At 65.7% G+C, this 18,296-nt stretch overlaps 2 protein-coding genes across 5 annotated transcripts; one reads left to right on the forward strand and one right to left on the reverse strand.

The window, feature by feature from the left end:
- Window positions 1–587: 587 nt before the first annotated feature.
- On the reverse strand, window positions 588–11,369 carry Ano8 (anoctamin 8). 2 transcript variants are annotated; one of them, XM_042671300.1, is made up of 18 exons: window positions 11,161–11,369; window positions 10,448–10,558; window positions 10,238–10,370; window positions 9,992–10,130; window positions 9,806–9,902; window positions 8,655–8,771; window positions 8,431–8,558; window positions 8,183–8,344; window positions 7,817–7,969; window positions 7,607–7,733; window positions 7,453–7,508; window positions 7,292–7,366; window positions 5,916–6,707; window positions 5,564–5,755; window positions 5,339–5,470; window positions 5,117–5,227; window positions 1,466–2,123; window positions 588–946 (listed from the first exon to the last, which is right to left on the reverse strand). In XM_042671300.1, the coding sequence occupies exons 1-18, from the start codon at window positions 11,264–11,266 to the stop codon at window positions 588–590; spliced, it is 3,648 nt and encodes a 1,215-aa protein (XP_042527234.1). In that variant the 5' UTR covers window positions 11,267–11,369. The 2 variants fall into 2 exon arrangements, with proteins under 2 accessions (XP_042527234.1, XP_042527233.1); XM_042671299.1 differs by lacking the exon at window positions 588–946 and having other exon boundaries at window positions 957–2,123; window positions 11,161–11,368.
- A 975-nt stretch (window positions 11,370–12,344) lies between these two features.
- On the forward strand, window positions 12,345–16,824 carry Gtpbp3 (GTP binding protein 3, mitochondrial). Of its 3 annotated transcripts, XM_042671161.1 has the most exons (9): window positions 12,351–12,873; window positions 13,074–13,333; window positions 13,448–13,534; window positions 13,617–13,819; window positions 13,990–14,062; window positions 14,149–14,292; window positions 14,425–14,590; window positions 15,607–15,885; window positions 16,015–16,824. In XM_042671161.1, exons 1-9 carry the CDS (start codon window positions 12,821–12,823, stop codon window positions 16,238–16,240), a joined length of 1,491 nt encoding a protein of 496 aa, XP_042527095.1. In that variant the 5' UTR covers window positions 12,351–12,820; the 3' UTR covers window positions 16,241–16,824. The 3 variants fall into 3 exon arrangements, with proteins under 3 accessions (XP_042527097.1, XP_042527096.1, XP_042527095.1); XM_042671163.1 differs by lacking the exon at window positions 15,607–15,885 and having other exon boundaries at window positions 12,345–12,873; XM_042671162.1 differs by lacking the exon at window positions 14,149–14,292 and having other exon boundaries at window positions 12,347–12,873.
- The last annotated feature ends 1,472 nt before the right edge of the window (window positions 16,825–18,296 follow it).

An 18,296-nucleotide genomic window follows, 5' to 3' on the forward strand; every position in this document is an offset into this window, starting at 1 on the left:
GGGGGGGGAAGCACAGCACCCAGGGCTGGCCCTGAGTGTCCGCCTCCCTGTGGGGGTGCGCTCCTGTCTCCTCCCTCAGCGGGCAGTCCCCGCCTGAGTCTCCCCAGCATCTGTCTCCTATGCCATCACCCGGGGCACCCAGTACCCCACGCTTGCTCCAAACCGTCTTTCCCGTCGCCGCCCCTGTGCAGGCTGCTGCTGGCCTCCGGCCTCCCCAGCGACCCTGCAGCTGGTCCCACACCGTAGGACAAACACGAGTCCTCGCGGGCCCTGCTCCTGTCCCCCGCGGGGCACCCCAGCCTCCCCGACCTCGTTCACCCCGGCGGGAGCTCCCCCCGCCCCGGCACCCCCCCCCCCACCGCTCTGGCCTCTGACCCTTGAAATATACTTTTTATTGCATTTCTGCCGTTTTACAAAAATATGACAAAATAAATTAAAAACAAATAAATAGTCGCCTATCCGTGTTTCTATCGGCTCGGGGTTTGCGCCCCACCCCGGCGGGAAGGGAAACGGCAGATGGGAGGGGCCGGCGGGGCCGGGCGGGCGAAGCGCGCGATCCGCCGGGCTGGGCCGGCGGGGCCGAGGCGCTAGTGCCAGGCGCCGGGCCAGCACGCGGCCTGCGGGCTGGGGCTGGGGCTGGGGCTGGGGGCCGGGGCGGGGCCGGGGCCCGGCGGGGGTGCGGGCGGGCCGGGCGCCGCCGCGGGCGGGAGGCTGTAGAAGCTGGCGTCGGCGGGCAGGGGCTGCGGGGCGGGCGCGGGCCCGGCCAGGGCGCAGGGCGGGCACTCGGTGGCCGGCGGGGCCGGGCGCGGGGCGGCGCCCTCGGCCCCGCAGCCCCACGGCGCGTCCCACTGCCAGCAGCCGGGGGGCGGCGTCGGGGGCCGCGGCGGCGGCGGCGCGGGGCTCCGGCTGCGGCGGGTGCTGGCGGCCGCTGGGGCCCGCGCCGTCCCTGCGAAGGCGAGAGGGGCCGTTCCGGGGGCCGCGCTGCCCCGCAGGCCCCGCGCCGGACCCCCGTGCCCTCCCGGCCTCCGGGCACGCCGAGGGCCTTATTGCTTCTCCCTGGGGCGTCTAGGGGCGCCCTGCCTCTGGGAACCGGCCCTCCCCAGCGGGGGGAGGACCTCTGACCCATGACCCCTGAACTGCAGATGCGACCTCTGGTGCCCCCCGGGAAGGGGCGCCCCGGGAAGGGGCGCGGGTGCGGGGCGGCGGCCCCCAAGGCCTCCCTGAACGGATTGCATAGCGGCCCGGGGGCGCGGCCCCGCGAGGCGGGCAGGTGGCCGAGGGCTCCCTCACCTGTCCTGGCACCTTAGTGGGTGGGCGCCCCAAGGGCGCCGGTCCCTCCCCGGGGGGCTGGGGAGGGTCAGGCACAGGGCCGGGGGGGCCGGAGACCGAGCCCCGGCGCCGCCGGGCCCCCCGCTTCCCCAGGCCCGGCCCGCGGCGCCCCCGCCCCCGAGTTAAAGCCTGTGACCTGGGCCTTCCTCGTCGGCCCGGGCGGCGTCGGGCTCCTCCGCCGAGGCCTCGTCCGGGGCGCCGCTCCTCGGGACCCGGCCGCCGCCACCGCCGCCGGGGGCCGCGTCCGGCCGCGCCGGGCCGCCCGCCCCGTTGGGCTCGGCGGCGCGGGGCGCGAACGGGAAGAGCTTGGCGGCGTGGAAGGCCTTGGGCGGGGAGTGGCTGCGCTCCTCGCGCCGCGCCTCGGGGGCCTTGAGGAAGCGGAAGCTGAGGAAGCCGGGCAGGCGCGTGTCGCCGCCACCGCCCGGAGGCGACTGCGCGGGGGGCGGCCTGGCGCCGGGCCCCGGCCCCGGGCCCGCGCCCGCCAGCGCCGCGGGCCCCGCCGACAGGAACCTGCCCTGCAGCGGGATGATCTGCTTCAGCTTCAGGACGTTGTTGGGCGCCAGCAGCGACCCCGGGCGCTTGGGGCGCTCGGACCCCGCGCCGCCGCCCTTGGCCTTGGCCGCACCCCGGTCCGCGGCCGCCTCGGGCCCCGTGCCCTCAGCCCGCGCCTCCTCGCGGCCCCCGGCCTCGCGCTCCCGCCGGGCGTGGTGCTCCGCGTGCCGCTGGCGCTCCTCCTCCTCCCGCCGCCGCCGCTGCTGCTGCTGGAAATGGTGCTGGGCCTGGCGCTCGTGCCGCTGCGGGGAGGGGGGCGTCAGGGGCGGGGCCGCGGAGGGGCGGGGCCAGGGAGGGGTGTCCGGACGGGCACGAGGCGGGCCGCGGAGGAGTGTCAGGGGAGGGGCGTGGCCACGGGGGCGTGGCCACGGAGGGGGCAGGGCCGAGGGGGCGGGCCGTGGAGTGTTATGGGAGGGCGGGGCCGCGCGGGGCGTGGCCATGGAGGGGGCGGGGCCGAGGGACGGGCCGCGGAGGGGCTGTCAGGGCGGGGTTGGGGAAGGGTGTCCGGGCGGGGCAATGCGAGGGGGCGGGGCGAGGCCTGGGAGGGGCAAGGGCCACAGGGAGGGGCCACGAGGGGAGGGGCCAAGTGGGGCGGGGCACGGGGCGGGGCCACATGGGGCGGTCCTGTGTTTGGGCAGGAGAGGGGACTGAGTGGGAAGGGGGCCCTGTGAGGGGAGGGGCGGTGTGGGGGTCGGGGGCGGGGTTCAGGGTGAGGCTGTCAAGAGTGGGCTAGGGGAGTGGGGGGTCCCTAGGCAGGGGATAGGGTGGGGCTCCCCTGCGGAGGTGGGGCCTCCATACACGGGGTTGGGGGCTCTGCACCCCGTGGCTGGGGCCAGTCTGAGCCCCACAGCTGAGCCTGGGGCTCTCCTGCACAGCAAGGGGTTGGGGGGACCCTGGGGGACCCCCAGAAGGTTAGAATCTGTATGGACTCTCTGGACCCAAGACACTGCTCTCTGGGAACTGAGAGCAAACAAATACTCAGGGGCCACCACCTCTGTCCCAGGTGGCAGAGATGGGGTCCCAGACGCTGGGAGACAGGAGCCCCCACCCCACCCTAAGGGCTGGGCGGCAGGTTCTACCACCTCAACCCCCAGACAGGTGGCCAAGTCAGGGTAATTCATTCGTATTTTCCCTGTCTGTCAGTCAGTCTGTCTGTCTGTCTCTTTCTCTCTCTCCCCCCCCTTCCTTCTTCCTACCTACCTTTTTTGTTGTTTTTGCTTGCCTTGTTTTACACTTATTTCTTATTTATTTTTTGAGATAGAGTCTGGTCCCATAGCCAGGCAGGCCGGGGCCTCCTGAGTGCTAACCTAGCCTGTCCCTCCACACCACCTTCACCATACCAAGCCTGAGAACATAAATGTAAATCCATTAAAATTAGGATTTGGGCTGGAGGGGGTGGTGAAGGCAAAGGATAGCCCTGAGCTCAAACACCAAAACCCCCACAAAAAATGGAAACACACTGGGGGGCTGGAGGTGCAGCTCAGTCCAGAGTGCTTACCAGCATGAGGACACAGGTTCACTCTCAGCACCAAAAAAAAGGAAAAAGATTTTTAAAAAAGCAAGTTTCAGTCACACCAGCTCTGTTTCTTTTTCATCTTTTTTTTTCTTTTTGCCGGTCATGGGGCCTGAACTCGGCCTGGGTGCTGTCTCTCGGCTCTTCAGCTTAAGGCCAGTGCTCTACCACTTTGAGCCACAGCCCCACTTCCAGCCTTTTCTGCTTATGTGGTGCTGAGGAATCAAACCCAGGGCCTCATGCAAGCAAGGCAAGCGCTCTACCACTGAGCCACCTTCCCAGCCCAACCAGCTCTGTTTCAAAGTGCTGATTTGCCAGTTAGGGACTCCATGGACAGCGTACACACACACACACACACACACACACACACACACACACACACACACACACACACACACACACTCCATGGACAGCGTACACACACACACACACACACACACACACACACACACACACACACACACACGGAACATTCCAGAATGTTCCACCCTACAGGGAGCTCCATGGCTGCTCATGTGATTCTGGAAGGGATGTGGATTGAGTCTCTCCTGGGAAGCATCACTGTGCCCCAATCAGGCAGAATGCCAAAACACAAATGTTCTGGTCCCTTCTATAAGATGGTATGATGCCTGCAAAGACTTTCCAGACATCACTACAGGACTGAGATTATGTGAACACAATGGAAGCACAAGGGAAAAGGCTATTACACTGTATTGCCTATAGAAAAAAGGACAACATCCTGACTGGGCACTGTGGCACATGCCTCTAGTCCCAGCTACTTGGGAGGCTGAAAGAGGAGGATTATTTGGAACCAGCATGGGCAACATAACGGCTTCCATCACCCCAAAAAGAAGAGAAGCTGGGCCGGGAGCCAGAGGCTCACGCCTGTCATCCTAACTACTCAGCAGAATGAGATCTGAGGATCGAGGTTCAAAGCTAGCCCAGACAGGAAAAGTCTGTGAGACTCTAATCTCCAATAAACCACCAGAAAACCGGAAGTGGCGCTGTGGCTCAAGTGGTAGAGCGCTCGCCCTGAGCTGAAGAGCTGAGGGACAGCACCCAAGCCCAGAGTTCAAGCTCCACGACCAACAGAAAAAAAAAGAAGAAAAGAAAAGAAGCTGGGTGCGGTGGTTTGTGACTGTAATCTTAGTTACTTAGGAGGTGAAAATCTGAAGGATTGTGTTTTGAAGCCAGCCCCAAACAAAAAAAGCCCATGAGTCTCCAACTCCAAAATAACCAGCAAAAAGTCAGAGTGTAGGCATGGCTCAAATGGTATGATGCTAGCTGAGAAGCACAGGCTCTCAGCTCAAACCCTGGTGTGATGCCACACATTTCTAAGCCCAGCTACTCCGGAGGTGGAAGCAGGGGAGCACAAGTTCAAAGCCCACCTGGGCAGCGTTAGGAAGACTATCTCAGAAACAAAACATAAAGACTGAAAGGGCTGGTGTGTGGCTCGAGCGATGGCTTTCTTACCCCGCTGGAGACCCTAAGCTCCCTCCCTAGCAGCAGGAATGAATAAGTAAATTTTGTGCATGCTCAGAACAGACGCGGTTTGTTTTGAATGCGTTCAGTCTGCGGTTAGTTGATCTCTTGGATACTGAGCCCATGGCTGCCATGCTCAGTGCTGCCCATGGTTCCCCTCCCACCAGGGATTCCATCACCCGTGTCTGGGACCAGGCCCCGCTAGCCAAGTGAGAGCTCGCTAGTCGGCCGGCTCCGTACCTTGAAGGCCTCCCGCCGCTGGTATTCGAGCTTGGCCATCTCTTCAGCCACCCAGCCTGGGATGTCGGGGATAGCCACGTGGATGAGGTACTTGAGGAGCAGAGCGAAGTGCTACAGAGGGCAGAGAGGAGGCTGTGGGCTTCTGGACAACACCCCCCGCCCTCTCCCCACCCCCACCCCCCTGTCCTGTGCCCAGCTCCCGCCACCAGCTGCCATTCCCACCTCGAGCACCACCACGGACACAATGGCCGCCTCCGGGCTCAGCCAGGGGAAGAGGCGCTGCAGCTGACCGCACTGGCCGATGAGGTAGCAGTTCACCACGATGGCCAGCACGCCCATGGCCTCCATCACCTTCTGCAGGGGGGCAGGGGGTTTAGAAGGCCTCTGGTCCCGTGGGCCTCAGCTCCCAGCTCCCTCTGGGCTTCAGCCTCCTGCTGCTGCCCCCACCTGCCACTGGCCGATGCTCTCCACCCGCTGGCCGAAGGGCCGCTGCAGGCCTGTGCAGAGCTTGAAGGCATCGCTTCGGATCTCAATGAGGTTGTTAACCAGGGCACACAGCGCAGCCAGCGGGAAGGCTGAGGAGAAGAGCACGACGTAGCCAAACTGCACAAACATCTCCTGGTAGTCCTGAAATGTGTCCTGCGGGCAGGTGGCTGGCCGTCAGACCCACACACCTCCTCCCTCAGACCGCCTTCCTCCTCCCACCACACTGGGCTCCCTGGGATCTGACTCAGCAACGCAGAGGCCTCTGGTCCCACCTCTGGCCTCCACCCTCGCTCGGGCCGGGTGCCTGCCTCACCTCGTACTTCCTCATGCAGCTCTCCAGCTCGGCCTGGGTGAGCTGGGGTGAGTGCTCTTCTTCGGGAGGGTCAATCCATGAAGACCGGTTCTGCTTCCTGGGCCTCCCGGCAGAGTCCCCAGAGCCAGGTTCCAGGTCTGGGCCCCCGTCTGGCCCCTGATCCCGGCCCTCGCCCCCAGCCCGGCGAAGCAGGATGGTCGGGGGATCTTGGTCAGGGCTGCCAGGAGGCCCCTCCGTCTCGTCGTCTTCCTCTGCCAGTGTAAACACGCCTGGCTCCAGCCCCTTCTCCACCATGGTGGGGCTCCCCTCCTCCAGGGCTTCTGGGCTTGGGCCAGGCCGATGGCGGCCAGCCCCACGCTCAGCAAAGCTGACCTTCTTCAGCCGGAGTCCGCAGTCTAGGAGGCCCCCTTCCTCACCCTCGTCTTCATCCTCCTCCTCCTCTTCCTCTTCGTCATCCTCCTCCTCCTCTTCCTTGCCACCTCCAGGCCCATCCCTGGCCTCCCCACCTTCTCCCACTGGCCTCCGCTCTATGACCGCCTCTTCCTCCTCCTCCGGCGCCCCACAGCCCCCACTGAGACACCTGCGGCCCCCGCCACCGCCCTCTTCGGCTTGGGGCTCCAGGCGGTGGTGTGCTGGGCGCCGGAGGCTCAGGAGGCCAAGCACGGCTCGGAGGAGCTCCCAGACAGCCCTGAGTCCCAGCTCGCCACAGCCCAGCCGGCGGTAGAGGTGCGGCTGCAGGACCTCACGCACGTTCTGGAGGAACTGGCGGGTGATCAGCAGTGTGGCCAGCATCTGGACAGGAAGGGTGTGGAGAGCCTCCGTGGGCACCAGGGCAGATCACCCACTCTCTGAGGACAGCACCCAATGCTAGCATCCCCCCCCCTTCGGATGCCCTAGTATGGAGCCTGGCACCCACAGCACAGGAAGACAGTCTCTTGGCTGACCAGAAGCCAGGGCCCAAAACCTCATGGACCCCTTCTGCCTGCGTGGGTCCTGGGCCCAGCCCCTCCACGCATGCGCCATCAGCTCCATGTGCCCACCCCAAGCGCAGCCACTGCCCACCCGTACTTGGGCCCGGGCGGTGAGCAGGAGAACCCGGAGGGACAGGAGGAGCAGGTGTAACCTCAGGGCCACGAGCGGGACCAGCACAGCCCGCAGCTGCCGCTCAAGGCTCTGGGACAGGGACAGGACGAGCAGGAGCTGTGGATGGACCGACGGACAGATGGCGGGGCAACAGGCAGAGAGAGGACGCACGGACGGACAGAGAGGAGAGAAGGATGGAGGAGGGGGGGAGGGGCTGCAGAGCCCTAGACCCCTTGCACGGCCGGGCCCTTGGCGCCAGGCGGGCACTGGGGCGGGGCAGGCCGGAGTCTCACCTCTTTCAGGCGCTCCATGTCCTTGAGGTAGAAGCCAATGTAGAAGAGGCTCAGGTAGGAGTTGACAAACTGGAACTGCAGGAGGCAGTCTCCCATGGTCTCCCTGGTGGTGGCGGCCACCCCCGCCTCCCTGCCCCCCCTGCCCTGTGGCGGCCACTCACCAGGACAACCTTGATGATGAGATGCTTCTCGTAGGCGCTCTCTAGCCGGTAATTCTCTGGGGGCGGAGGAGGCACGTGAAGGGGGTCACCCTGGTCCCCAGCCCTAGCAGGCGCCCCCCAGGGTAGGAAGTCAGGCCCTGCAGGAAGGGCGTACCCATGTCGTTGAGCCAGATGGCCAGCTTCTTATAACCCTCGGCACTCACACTGACCAGCAGGGCCAACACAACCTTGGGCAGGAATCGGGCAAGGCGGGGCAGCCCCTTCATGCTCAGCACCAGCTCCTGCAGGGCAAGGTGTGCAGCCTTAGCTGGGGGAGGGGGGCTGAGGCGTCGGGCCAAGGCCAGGGCTGGGGACACGGGGTCACCTGCAGCTGGAAGCATCCGAGCATGAGCAGGAAGACGCAGGCCAGGCAGGCCAGGCACAAGGGTAGGCTCACGAGCAGCTGGAAGAGCAGCCGCTTCCAGGGTGGGTAGTAGAACTCCTCTGCCCGCGTCACGGGGCTGATGCGGCGCACACCCTGGCAGAAAGCAGGGGCCAGGCCGGCCTGAGGCCAGGGACCTGCCACTGCCCGGGCGTCCTCCCAACCTCCCATCTGCTTCCCTCTGCCAGACCTCTGCTCTTGGGGGGACTCCACCTTCCCCCAGAACTCCTCTGCAGCCTTATTCCACAGCTATCCGGCCTCACCCCACTTGGCACAGCCTCCCTTACCCTGACCCAGCCCCACACTGACCCTGAACTGAGGACGAGGCTCCTCCACAGCTTCTCCAGGAGAGTCTAGGGTCCCCCACTTGTAGGCCAGCTCCGCCCCCCTCCGTTTCCACTCCTCCAAGAACAGTGTTGACCAGATCACGTTGAAGAGAGCAAAGACCACACAGGACACATCCCGGCTTGTCTGCGAGTGGCAGAGAGCAGGGCCATTAGGCTAGCTGGCCCAGGGAGAAGGAGGCCCCCAGCCTGTGCCCAGTCCCCTCCAGGTACCTGGTCGGCCTCTGTAAACGTGTACAAGACAGAGCCAAAGACCGCCGGGTACACCATTGCTGAAGTGTAGAAGCCCAGCCACGCAAAATACATGGCAATCTTCACACCAAAGTAATCACAGATATCATCTGCCAGGAATGGGGGGAGGGAATAACCAGTCACTTTTACCTGCCTCCTGGGACCACTGCCCCTCCCCCAACCCACCTACTAGCTTAAGGCCACACCTAAAGGCTGGTTTTCACACACAGCCTGCACCCATGACTTCATGAGGCGGTTGAGGATGCGCTGCTCGTGGACAGGGAAGACCTGCTGGATGATCCCACGGGCAGCCAGCTCCGGGACTGTGGGGACAGGAGCACAGTGAGCCCTTGCCCTCTCCCAGGCTGCTGTCCTGGCCAATTCCCCCCCCCCACACACACACCCCAACAAAGGAGGAGGCACAGTCTGTGACCTGGCTCTTCCCAGCAGGGACATCCTGGATGGACACAAATATCCAACTCTCCTTAGAAACCAGGAGGAGCAGGGAAGAGTACAGAAGACCTTCTCTTCTTTTGTTTTTGATAGGGCCTTGTGCAGCCCAAGCTGGCCTGAAATAGTGTATGCAGCCTAGGCTACACACTTGCTATTCCTTGTTTTGTTTTGTTTTTTTGGTCAGTCATGGGGCTTGAACTCAGGGTCTGGGTGCTGTTCCTGAGCTCTTTGGCTCAAGGCTGTAACTCTACCAATTGGAGCCACAGCTCCACTTCCGATTTTCTAGTGGTTAATTGGAGAAAAGAGTCTCGTGGACTTTCCTGCCCGGGCTGTCTTTGAACTGTGATCCTCAGATCTCAGCCTCCTGTGCAGCTAGGATGACAGGAGGGAGCGACTAGCGCCCGGGTCAGGCGTCCTCTTCTTCATCTTCCTCAGTCGTGGAATTACAGGCATGTGCCAACCACCATACGCAGCCACCGTGTTTATGAAACACTGGCCTGAGTGTAGCCTGAATGTCTAAGGAGTGGTAGGAGGCTGGCATGGAAAGGTAAATTTGGGGCGGCTGGGTTCCTACAGGGGAAACCAAGGCCCCAGGTTGCTGCAGCACAGGCCATGGAGTGCTGCTGTCCATGGTCCTGTCCCTAGCCAGGGCTGACTCCGTCAAGGGGCTGAGCCAGGAGCTGCCATGGGTTAAGCCCCACCCAGTCACAAGCCACGCCCACCCACTCATTGGTCGACCTGCCCCGCCCCTGAGGGGTCACGCCCCTGCCCCTGCCCCTGATTGGCGGGCATGCTAAGCCCCGAATGGTTGGACCTAAGCCACGCCTCCCTGCCCAGTTAGTATCTCTAAAAGGCCGGCCCAACTTGTAGCCCAGGATTGGAGGGCAGGCCCCGCCTTGCTCACTGATTGGCTGGTCCTCCAGGAAGCGCACGTTGTGCAACGCCTCGCCTTGCTTGGCTCGCAGGTTCTGCAGCCAGAAGCGGATGATGCTCTGGCGTTCCTGCGGTGGAGAGGGTGGTGGAGTGGAGAGGGTGCGAGCCGGGGCAGCCCGCAGGGCGGGCCACGTGCGGAGGGGGCGGGGCGGCTCACCTGGGAGGTGAAGAAGCGCAGCTCACTCTCCACATTCTCATAAATGAAGTCCTCGTCGCAGGAGAAGCCCCGCGTGCCTCCTCCGAACTCGGCCTTGACGGCCTTGCGCAGGCCCAGCTCGTCCGCCCCTCGGAGCAGGCTGCAGGGAGGGCAAGGGAGGTGGGCTCGCGGGGTGGGCCCGGCTCACCGGGACGAAGGCCGCGTGGCTGGCCGAGGAAGGAGGGGCCGCCAGAGGCAGGGACTCGCCTCTCGTAGGTGGCGGTGACGAAGAAGGCATAGGCACGCGTGTGGCGGTGGTGGCGGACTTGCACGATGAGCTCGGGGATGCCCACGCGGATGTGGTTCAGCAGCCAGAGCAGCGTGTGGTCGTCGGTGGAGTCTGCGAGGGACAGGGCGGTGCGTGGGCGCGGGCCGGCCCGCCCTCCTCACGCCCGGGCGGCCCTGGGCGCCCCGTACCTGGGAAGGTCATCAGCACGTCGCAGTTCTCCGTGGGCACCGTCTTCATCCAGGCTTTGTGGGACACCAGGTAGCGCCCCGCCTGCAGAAGCCGCTTCCCGAACAGCTTATCTGGGGGCAGTGAAGGCCGGGCTCAGGGCCGCGCCCGGCCGCTCCGCACCCCAGCCCCCACCGGGCTCCCGGCGCGGCGTCCTGCCTGGCTCCGTCCCTCTCCGTCTGGCTTCTTCTCCGGTCTCAACGTCCTTGAGGAGCCCGGAGCGTCTCCGGGAACAGCCGCCGCCCCCCCCCCCCCGGGCTCCCTGCGAGTCTCACTCGGTCTCTACTCGGCCTCCGAAGCCACCGCAGACCGGCCACGCGTCCGCGCCGCAGCCGCGAGCTGGGTGCGGGGCTCACTCACTCCCACCACGCAGGCACTGAGGCCCCGAGCACGGAAGTCACGGGCCCAAGGTCACCCAGAGGATCCGGGGTTCGAACCCAGGGCCGTGTGGTCCCGAACGCATCCCTGTCCCCCCGCGATCACGAAGCCCCGGGGCGTCGGAGCCAGGCCCGGGCGACGGCTCTCCGGGGCGCGTCCCCGCCCCGAGCCCGCCCCGGCCGGGCGCAGCCGCGGAGCCAGCCGGGCCCGGGCGAGCGTCCCCGCCCTCCCCGCCCCGCCGGCGGGCGGCGCACCTGGGCACCCGCGAGCCCTCCGGGTCCGGCCGCCGCACACGTACCCAACACTCCAGACGCGGGGGTTGCGGGCTCGCCCTCGGGCGGCGGCCGCTTGCCTCGCTCCGCTTCCAGCGACGAGCCCCCGGCGCCCGAGGCTGACTCGGCCATGGTGAGGACGGGCAAAGGTTAGGGGCTGCGGGCGGCCCGGGCGCCGGGGATCGGCGGGCGCATGAAGCCGGGGCGGCCGCCGAGCGTGCGGGAGGAGGAGACAAAGGCCGCGCCCGCCCGCCCGCGGTCCCCGGGAGCCCGAGCGCCGCAGCTGCTCGTCCCCGCCCGAGCCGAATCTCTGGGCTCCGTCGTCCTCCGCGCGGAAGGCTGGTCCTAATCCGACCCGCCCGCCGCGCTCTCCGGTTCCCGTCCCCGCCCGCGCGGTTCTCTCGGCCGGGCCGTTCCCGCGGGTCCGCGTCGGCCTCCGGGGTGGATTCTCCCGCCTGACCCCTCCCGGGTCACGGCCGGCCGCTGGTCCCGCGAGATCCCACTTCCTCGCAGGGACCCACTACAGGTGTCCACTGTGGCAGGCACCGGTTCCCAGCCGGGCGCCGGGGCTCACGCCCGTCACCCGCCACGCGGGAGGCTGAGGTCAGAGCCAGCCCGGCCGGGAACGTCCGCGAGGCTCTCATCGCCCACGAACCACAAGACGACAACTGCGAAGCTGCGCTCCAGTGGGCGCCAGCCTTAAGCAATCAGCGCAGGGACAGCGCCCAGGCCCTGAGTTCAAGCCCAGGACGGACTAAAAACGCTTTTCTCAATTCCAGGTGGATGACCATTGCTGGACTTGGTTACACTAAGACGCTGCTCCTCCCTTCATTGAAATTCGTGTTGAACTGAAGGAAGCCCCCACGGAGGCGGGGCGGGCGCTGGGAGGAGACAGAGCGAGGGGCGAGGCCGGCCGGCCCTCGACCCTGCGCCCGTCTGGTTCCCAGTGCCCGGGACACAGCGGATGTAGCTCGCTTCTTCGCAGATGGAACCCGCGGAGACGGGGTTTGTCACGCTGATGGTTCCCCAAGAGTTGGTGCGCCGCCCGCCCGCGTGCCGCCGAGGCCCAGAACCAGAGAGACGCCGGCGCCCGGAGCCCCGCCCACCCGCCCGGAAGGCCGCGCTGGGCTCGGCGCCCGACTCCGCGGCCGAGCGGCGCCCGGCGAGGCCCGGGCGGGGGCGGGGCACCGAGACCGGCCAGACCCTCGGCCTCCCGGGGCCGGACGGCGGGCCCGAGGACGCGCTGGGGCTGCGCGGCGTCCCAGGCCGAAGGAAGGGCTGAGGAGGGCACCGCAGGCCGGGGCTTCCCGGCGCTCCTCCCCGGGCCGGGGCGCGGGCCTCTCGGAGCGCGGCCCCGCTCTTCGGAGTGGACGGGCGGAGCACGCGGCGCCCAGCCCTCACCCACGGCCACTTCCCCCACCCGCGACGAGCTCGGGCCGCCGCAGGCCCCGACGGTAAAAACTCCGTCTAATGTCCTCGCGTCGCTCCCACCCCGCCGAGCCGCCGTCTTCCGATACAGCCAATAGAAACAAAGGCCTCCGACCGGTGGGCGGGATCTCTCTGAGTAGCCAATAGCAGCTGAGAATCTTTAGCCCTCCACCAATTACGCGGAGAGGTGGGCGGAGCCCCCCGCCAGACCCGAAGCTTCCCGAGGAAGCGGGGCGGCGCGCGGCGCGTCGTGAACCCATGTGGCGGCGGCTGTGGGCCCCGGCGGCCCGGGCGGCCCGCGGGCCCGGCAGGTGAGGCGGCCTCGCGGACGCGGGCCGGGGAACGGGGCCCGAGGGCGGCCCGCGGCCCCACCCCACGCCTCGGGCTCTGCGGCCCGGCTCCCTCGGGCCGCTGCTCTGGGTCCCCCGCCCCTGCCTCAGTTTCCAGTCCGCGTCACCCCGCCCCGGGCACTGCGGGCCGCCTCCTAGTCCCCAACCCGTGCCGCCCGCAGCCGCAGAGCCCCCGCCCCGGGACGCGCCGGGCTGCGCACCGCCGCCCCGTCCTCCGGCGCCACCATCTTCGCGCTGAGCTCCGGCCAGGGCCGCTGCGGCGTCGCCGTGATCCGGACCAGCGGCCCGGCCAGCGGCCTCGCCCTGCGCAGCCTCGCGGCGCCCCGGGCGCTGCCCCCGGCCCGGAGCGCCCGGCTGCGCCGCCTCCGCGACCCGCGCTCCGGGGAGCCGCTGGACCGCGCGCTCGTGCTCTGGTTCCCCGGTGAGGCCCCGGCCCCGGCGCCCGCCTCGGCCTCCGCCCGGCCCCCGCGCCCGCCTCGGCCCCCGCCGGGGACCCCGCGCCCGCCTCGGCCCCGACCTCTTCTTGTCACTCTAGGTCCCCACAGCTTCACCGGCGAGGACTGCGCGGAGTTCCACGTGCACGGCGGCCCGGCCGTGGTGAGCGGCGTCCTGCAGGCCCTGGGTGAGTTCCCGGCTGGGTTCGAGGCCCGGCTCTCCCCGTGGGCCCGGGCGGGGGTCTCAGGACCCGCGCGGCCTTCCCTCAGGCAGCGTCCCCGGGCTGCGGCCGGCTGAGGCCGGGGAGTTCACCCGCCGCGCCTTTGCCCACGGGAAGCTGAGCCTGACGGAGGTGGAGGGGCTGGCGGATCTGATCCACGCAGAAACCGAGGCGCAGCGGCGACAAGCCCTGAGACAGCTGGACGGGGAGCTGGGCGAGCTCTGCCGCCGCTGGGCAGACACTGTCACCAAGGCAAGCCCCCCAAGACTCCACTTCCCCGTTCCCCACCCTCCAACCTCGCCTTTTGCTGGGGTGGCGGGAGCCCTGGACCAGGCAGTGCCAGCCCTCCCTGTGCTGTACCTGGGCCAGGGGCACATGAGAGACAGCGTGGGGGCTCCTGAGCTGTCCTGATGCCCCCCTAGGCTCTGGCCCACGTGGAGGCCTACATCGACTTTGGGGAGGATGACAACCTGGAAGAGGGTGTGCTGGAGCAAGGTGTGTTCTTGGCCCGTTCTGGGGAGGTGGCGGTGGCTGACACTTCAGCTCCCAAGGATCCTTCTGACCCCCTTCCCCACACCCAGTGGACAGTGAACTGCGGGCACTGGAGGCAGCACTGGGCGCCCATCTGCAAGATGCCAGGCGTGGGCAGAGGCTGCGCTCAGGGGCTCATGTGGTGGTTGCTGGACCTCCCAACGCGGGCAAGAGCAGCCTGGTGAACCTGCTCAGTATGTCAGAGGTGGGGCGGGGCCTGGGCCTGGGCCTGGGTCTGGGTGAGGCCAGGAAGTAGAGGCTGAGCTGTCCAAAGGTCTGTCTGGAAGAGGAGCTCTAGGGGTTACCCTGTCCCCTTCCTTCCTCAGGCCAGAAGCCTGTGTCCATCGTGTCCCCAGAGCCGGGAACTACTCGAGACGTGCTAGAGACTGCAGTGGACCTGGCTGGGTTCCCTGCGTTGCTGAGCGACACGGCAGGGCTGCGGGAAGGCGTGGGACCTGTGGAGCAGGAGGGCGTCAGACGTGCACGGGAGAGGTGGGCAGGCAGGGCTGTGGGAGTGGTGCAGGCCTTTCCTCTACCTTTTTTTTGGGGGGGGGGGGGTCCGGTCGTGGGGCCTGAACTCTGGGCCTGGGCGCTGTCCCTCAGCTCTTCAGCTCAAGGCTAGCGCTCTGCCACTTGAGGCACAGCGCCACTTCCAGCTTTTTTCTTTTTTTTTTGCTTATGTAGTGCTGAGGTATTGAACCCTGGGCCTCATGCATGCAAGGCAAGCACTCTACCACTGAGCCACCTTCCCAGCCCTCCTCTATCTTTTCTTTCAGTGCATTTTTCATCTTTCCTAAGTCAGAAAATGCTAGTAGGTTCTCTGAAGACCCTCAGTGATGTGGTTCTGATTAAAGCTATGCTAGGTGCCTGTGGCTCATGTCTATAATCCCAGCTACTAAGGTGGCTGAGATATGATGATCGTGGTTCAAAGCCAGCCTGGGCAGGAAAGTTCATGAGACTCTTTTATCTCTAATTAACCACCAAAAAGTGGGAATTGAAACTGTAACTCAGGTGGTAGAATGCTAGCCCTGAGCAAAAGAGCTCAGGGATAATGCCTAGGCCTTGAGTTCAAGCCTTAGGACTGGTATACATACAATATGTTAATATCCTCTGTGTGTGCGCGCGTGTCCGGCGTGCCTGCCTGCGTGAGCATGCACCAGCCTCAGGGCTTGAACTCGGGGCCTGGGTACTGTCCCTTAGCTTTCTCACTCAAGGTTGGTGCTCTACCACTTGAGCCACACCTCTACTTTGGCTTTCTGGTAGTTAATTAGAAATAAGAGTCTCAAGTCTCACGGAGTTTCCTGCTCAGGCTGGCTTTGAACCTGGATCCTCAGATCTCAGCCTCTGCGTAGCCACCACCCTGGGGCAAATGTGTCATCCTTCCTCACTGCCCCTTGCCTCCCCTTCCAACCACAGGCCTGGCCCTGATTAACTGTGCCACGCCCCTGAGCTCTGCCCAGGCCTTTAACTCTGAGTGCACCACTGTGCTCCCCCTCCTGTGCCCCCAGGTTAGAGGAGGCTGACCTCATCCTGGCGGTGCTGGACATCTCTGACCTAGCTTCTCCCCAGAGTCGCGATTTTCTGGACAGCATCATCACCCCCCACGGAGCTCAGGGCCTCACTGGTAGTGGCCAGCGCCTCCTGCTGGTCCTGAACAAATCTGACCTGCTGCCCCCTGAGGGTCAGGGTTCCCGTCCGTCCCTGCCTCCCTATCTCCTGCTGTCCTGCCGCACTGGAGAGGGTCTGGGCTGCCTCCTGGAAGCCCTGAAGAGGGAGCTGGCTTCAGTGTGAGTCTCCCCTGAGTCACCGATGGGGGTGCTGCCTGGCCCAGAGCCTCAGTTTCCTTACCTGTAAAGCAGCTACAGGCACTCCTCTTCGGTAAGGGCTAAGGGAGATCGCGGGTCTTGTCTCTGCAGGTGTGGGGACCCAGCCAGGGGCCCACCGCTGCTCACACGAGCCAGGCACCACTACCACCTGCAGGGCTGCCTGAAGGCCCTGGGCCACTACAAGCAGGCAGGAGACCTGGCCCTGGCGGCTGAGGCCCTGCGCGTGGCCCGGAAGCACCTCGCCCACCTCACCGGTGCAGGGGGCACAGAGGAGATCCTGGACGTCATCTTCAGGGACTTCTGCGTGGGCAAGTGAAGCCTCATCAAGGCCCGCTGCGGTCCTCATGCCCCTCAGGCTGTGAGCTCCCTTCGGGCCCTTGCGGGCATTGCGGGTGTGGTGCTGGTGTCCCCAGGATTGTGCATGCTCCGCACATGTACCCCTCTGAGCGGTACCCCAGCTGTGTGTGCCTGTGCGTTGGGTGGGGAGGGAATTCTGCCTCAGTCTCAGGAGAGCATGAGACGCTGAGTGGAGGCCCACAGGACACAGGTCTGCCGTGGGCTCCTGACCGGGCTCTGTCCAGGGCCCCCTCTGCAGTGGACACCATGAAGGACCGACACCAGACACCCAACAGCCTGGTTCCTGCCTGCCCCTCCCCAGAGGCACACATCCCGCCGCAGCCCTGGGCCTCCACCCTGAAAGGAAGGTGTTTGGGGAGCCTGAGGTAGCAGTGAGCAGCCAGCAGAGGGCACCCCATCCACACTGGAGGCGCCCGGCCTGCCGTGGAGAACTCCCTCACGGAGGTTCCTGCAAAGCCTGCATGCAGAGGGGTGCTCCGGCCGCAGCGGGGCGTCTTGCTGGTGCTCACTCCTCTGGCAAATAAACTGACACCTGAGAAGGAGGGCTTGGCTGCGTCCTGGGCCGGGTGCGGGTGCGGTGGTGCCGTGGTGAACACAGCCTGGCGCAATGGGGCCCTCGGTTCTGACCCAAGGCAGAACAATAGAATGTGGTGGGCTGCGGGGGGGGGGGGGGGGGGGGGCTGCAGTGCACACAGCTGGACCCAGGGCCCGGTTTCCAAGAAGACCCGGTGGCTTGTGGGAAGCAGCAGGGGATATTTATAGAGGTCACAGGAAATCCCCTGAGCAGCGTGGGGTCAGGAATCTGCCAGTGTCTCCTGGCTGACTCCTCGGCCCTCCACCAGCCCGCAGAGGGCACCAGCCTGCACCACAGCTGCAGGGCACTGCCCAGCCGGCCAGTGGGGCTGCCTGGAAGAGGGGTCTCCAGCTGGCCCCTGGGAGTCTCCACCTAGACAAAGGGCGTCTGAGTGGCCGTACCTCTAACTCTGCCCTGAAGAGGCAGGAGCAGCTGTTGCAGAGCCCACAGGTCCTGTGTTCCAGACGTGTCCAGACTCAAATCTCGGCATGGTCTGTTTCAGCCCATTTTCTCACAATCAGAAAGAAAAGGGAAAGGACTGGAAAAAGCAGATTTGAGTCTGCTGGGATCGTCCACACGGACAGTCCAGTGGGAGAGCCACGTGGACACCTATGCAGGGTGGGGCACGGGTGATGGAGCGTGGAGGGGTGGGCGAAGGGGCATGGCCAAGTCCTGCCATGGAAAGGGCCGGGCCAGGAGCTGTGCCGCAGAGAGAAGAGGCGCCAGGGCTGGGCCGTGGGGTCTGGCAGAGGGCCGCCAGGCCCTGGGATGCTCTGGGTGACAGACGGGTTGTGGGGCCGACGCTGCTGTGGGGGGACCTTCGGGATATCGTGACTTATCTGGAGATGGCATCTCCCTCGGGCTGTGGTGAGCCTCCAGCTTTAGGGTCACCAACACATTTCTTGGATGAGAAGTTAGGCTGCTTGGCTGAGCCCAGACTCAAACCTCAGATGTGTAACTCCAGGGCCCATAACCAGCCTGGCCAGCATCCCGGGGCCGTCTGGGCCTCTGGCCCAGGGTCAGAGACGCCCTCATTTCCCTGGGGCCTCTGGCGGCTGCGGGAGGTGAGGCCTGGCCCGGCTGAGCCCCAGCCAAGTGCTTCCTGCAGGACGTCTCGCAGTTTCCGTACACCGGAAATAGCGCCTGGTCCCCCCAAGATGGGCCTGGCCTGAGTGCTGGGCTGGGCTGGGGCTGCTCCCGAGCTCATCCTGGCCCTGTGGGGCCCAGGGAGTGGATCGCACCATGATCTTCCTCCTTTATAGAGCCTCTCTCCATACGGCCATTGGCTTTGTCTCCTGCGCTTTTTACTTCTCAAGGATAGAGATCCCAGACGCTGGGTCACTTGGCCTAAGACTACTTTGTGACAGCCTCACTCTGCGGCCCACGTGGTCTGAAACTTGGGATCCCCTGCCTCAGGCCCCTGTGACCACAGGTGTGGCCA

This window comes from Dipodomys spectabilis, unplaced genomic scaffold, assembly GCF_019054845.1.
Source record: "Dipodomys spectabilis isolate Male_0828 unplaced genomic scaffold, ASM1905484v1 ptg000609l, whole genome shotgun sequence".
NCBI lineage: Eukaryota > Metazoa > Chordata > Mammalia > Rodentia > Heteromyidae > Dipodomys > Dipodomys spectabilis.